Raw genomic sequence first — 3477 nt, 5'->3', positions numbered from 1 at the left:
CTCGGCTGCAGACTGAGCTCCAGGGAGGAGCTTTGTGTAAATAGGCGGAGCTTTGCACCAGCAAGTGTTTAGGTCGGGGGAGTGGTGCTCTGTGAGGTGGGAGCTCGGCTGCAGACTGAGCTCCAGGGAGGAGCTTTGTGTAAATAGGCGGAGCTTTGCACCAGCAAGTGTTTAGGTCGGGGGAGTGGTGCTCTGTGAGGTGGGAGCTCGGCTGCAGACTGAGCTCCAGGGAGGAGCTTTGTGTAAATAGGCGGAGCTTTGCACCAGCAAGTGTTTAGGCAGCTCCACATCACTACCACAGGGGATTCAAGGATTTCTCAAACGTGCATAAATGAGTCAAAGCAACGATCTGGGTATGTTTTAGATGAGAGAATGATATAACATGATATAAAGCTAAAAATATTTATATTTTGCAACCCCCCCTCCCCCCCAATGAAAAGTATACAAGTAAGCCCCTGCAAATTCTCACCTCCACCATTGCTGCAACTTTATCTCCTACAAACAGACCAATCAGGCCTTCTCTGGCCTTTCGACCCTCCAGTTTGTTTGCTTTGCTCCAGCCCTCTTTCTGAGCTTGTTCATGTAGCCAGCTTTCAGCCTGAATGTGAGACAAATTATTTGAACACTTTAGTAACTAAAAAAGGCATAAAAACTGAACATGAGTGCAGACTGAAGGAGGATTACCTGAGCTATATCATTATCAAACTTCTCCAAAGCTTTCTTGCAGTTTATGAACGTGTAGCCAGTGTTTTTCCTCAGTTTCATCAGGAGGGCTTTGTCTGCTGCCAGGAGCTGATATCCTGTGTGTAATGACTGCACATGATGGCAAATGTTGCCCTGAGGAACATAGATAATACAATAACGCTATTCCAACCTTTTCAGCCCAAACACAATCCGCTTACAGACACATAAATAACAGGCTAAAATAATTATTAAAGTAGGTGAAAASAACATCAAACATAATCAGCAAAATCAGCTACTCCAGAGAAACAGCAGAAAGACCGTGAAAAAAAAAGAAGTCATTCAACATTTAAACAAAGTCGGACGGTTCAGACTTTAAGTGAAAATACAAAATGTAAAAAAAATAATGTCTGCTAACCTTTAAAGCTTCTTTTGTAATTGTTCTGAATAAAAACTGTAAATGCATGTTTAAACTGAGAAAAGAGCCGTCTTATGAAAGCTCAAAGAATGTCATTGAAATCCACGCTGTGAAGGAAGGAAGATGTGCAGGGACAAAAAGCTGAGAACGACGGAAACCATCTTTCTTCAGCGCCACCTGAAGGACAGGAGGGGAGCTGCAGTCACCAAGAAGCTGTGTACACATTCTGCAATGTATCACATGATCAGGCCTACATCAAATTAATATGTCTTTTGATGTGAACTTTCATGTTTGTTTGTTTTTTTACAAAAAGGACAAAACTATAAGACTGAAAAAAGAACCAAATAAAACACTCCTTCTAAAGTTAAGCTACTGCTATTAACAACAACAACAACAACAACAACAACAACAACAACAACAACAACAACAACAACAACAACATTATTATTATTATTTTGAACATACTGCTTTTAATGACTGTCCACTGAAACCTAAATCAATTTAAAGTTAGGGGAAATGTTGCACGTTTCTATTTACTTACACATGCAACAAATCTCAATATTTACCCTGTATCTTCTTCTGCTGGTAAGTAGAAAATTTTGTTTGGGAACTTCACTAAAAATAATTCAGCGTGTCAATATTGTTAAGTTTCCATCTGTCTTGAACCTTGTAAAGCACATAAGGTTTGCTTTGGAGCATTATTTGTATGTTTGATCTGGATATTTACAGTTCCCCAGGAACACGTGACCTTAGTGTGATCAGGGCCCTGAAGTGTAAGCTTTGTGTCTGATCCTGAGAAATACAACATCTGGTCACACTGTTTGGAAAAATACAACAGACGTTATTGCATTATTTAAAAAAAAATCATAATATGTTTTTGATTTATTGTAAGTTTAAATAAGTTTTTTTCTACACATTAGGCTAGAGCCYGTATTTGCAGCTTATTACTGTAAAGGCTCACATGCAGGTGTGCAGTTTCCCTTAGAATACGTTGATATTGTTATCTTTATTTTTCCCTGTGTTTAGTTTAAAAGGAGCCAACTGTTGTGAAACCAAATGCACTCACTTTACGGAACATTTAATCTTTTATAACAGGAGCAGACAAGTAATCATGTCCAAACGGACATGCCAAAGTCAAAGAACATGATTGTGATTGGGTTGMTTTCATGTTGCTGCGTCTGGATTGGCTAGAAGCTGCTTTATAAAGGAAGTCATTACGCTCAGCCCACCTTGTTTCAGGCTGCCCCTGATCCGAGATGAAAGTCAGTGCTGTCCTYGTACTTGGTGTGGCCCTGCTCTGTCAGGGACATAGCAGTAAGAGACTTTTGTTTCCCAATATAATAACAAAAAGGATTTTAGAATGATTGATTTTTAGGTTTAGAATTTTATGGTATTGTTCATGGGAGAAACACCAATCCTCTGTGTGCAGACGGTGTGGATTCATGTGTGGGTCGGTGTGGTTATGGAACTGACARTAATTTCTCCTGCCAGTGCAACCCAGCATGTGAGAAGTTCAATGACTGCTGCTCMGACTACGCTGAAGTATGCAAAGGTGAGTGGCAATAATACAATGCTTGATTTAGAATAAAAATACTAGAAACATTTGACAAATATCTTGCTATTATAATTAAAAATGTCAATAATAATGTGAATTTTTCCTTTATTCCAGCCGATGCCTTGTCTTGTAAAAACAGATGTGGTGAGACTTACAACTCCCAGAACCAGTGCCACTGCAACTCCAAGTGCCCTCAGTACAACAACTGCTGCAGCGACTATGCAGACCTCTGTGACGGTAATGTTTCAGTGAAACCAACTGTTTCATTTGCTGCTTTAAGCTTCTTTGTCATTTTAGCTGATATTTAGCTTCTTTTGACTTTTAGCTACTGTTCTGCTTTTTTCACAACTTCATTTTAGCTCCTTTAGCAAATTGCAGCAAAGTCATTCAACAACCAGTGTTCAAATGATTTTGCAGAAAACACAAATTTTCAATTTATGGAACAGCTGAATGAAGGACAAAACTGCTAATTCTTTTTTAGTTTGTGCTATAGCATTGGCAGAAAACTATGTTATGTTTCTTTTTTGTCCACCTTTAATAAATTATAAGTTTTTATGTGTTTRGACATATTACAGAAATGTTTGGTCCCTCAAAGATAAAATTAGGCCAAATACAACCTAAATGGATAACATACAGCATATAATGATGTGTCATCTGTTAAACAGAAATATAAACAAATGAAAACCACTGCACTTTTAACTCAAAAATATATTTTTAACAGTTTGGTTTATTAGCCAGAATCATTTTCTGTGTTTTAACAAAATGCAAACTAACTAACTAACTAACTAACTAACTAACTAACTAACTAACTAACTAACTAACT

General features: G+C 38.1%; 2 protein-coding genes across 2 annotated transcripts in view; one reads left to right on the top strand and one right to left on the bottom strand.

Moving 5' to 3' along the window:
* Positions 1-1222, bottom strand: part of tsfm (Ts translation elongation factor, mitochondrial) — a 5564-nt gene extending 4342 nt beyond the window's left edge. Inside the window, exons 1-3 of the mRNA XM_014009123.1 lie at positions 1100-1222; positions 685-837; positions 470-598 (exon numbers count right to left, since the gene is read on the bottom strand). Of these exons, the coding sequence (XP_013864577.1) occupies positions 470-598; positions 685-837; positions 1100-1147 (330 nt within the window). The 5' untranslated portion in view covers positions 1148-1222. The remainder of the gene's footprint in view (positions 1-469; positions 599-684; positions 838-1099) is intronic.
* Positions 1223-2349: 1127 nt separating this feature from the next.
* The window catches only part of endou (endonuclease, polyU-specific), a 4952-nt gene continuing 3824 nt past the window's right edge, over positions 2350-3477 (top strand). Inside the window, exons 1-3 of the mRNA XM_014009122.1 lie at positions 2350-2413; positions 2529-2651; positions 2769-2891. Coding sequence (XP_013864576.1) covers positions 2356-2413; positions 2529-2651; positions 2769-2891 — 304 coding nt within the window. The 5' untranslated portion in view covers positions 2350-2355. The remainder of the gene's footprint in view (positions 2414-2528; positions 2652-2768; positions 2892-3477) is intronic.

The sequence above is a fragment of the Austrofundulus limnaeus genome, unplaced genomic scaffold (genome assembly GCF_001266775.1).
Source record: "Austrofundulus limnaeus strain Quisiro unplaced genomic scaffold, Austrofundulus_limnaeus-1.0 Scaffold55, whole genome shotgun sequence".
NCBI lineage: Eukaryota > Metazoa > Chordata > Actinopteri > Cyprinodontiformes > Rivulidae > Austrofundulus > Austrofundulus limnaeus.
The sequence above is the reverse complement of the archived record's forward strand: the minus strand, read 5'-3'. Positions and strand labels throughout refer to the sequence as shown.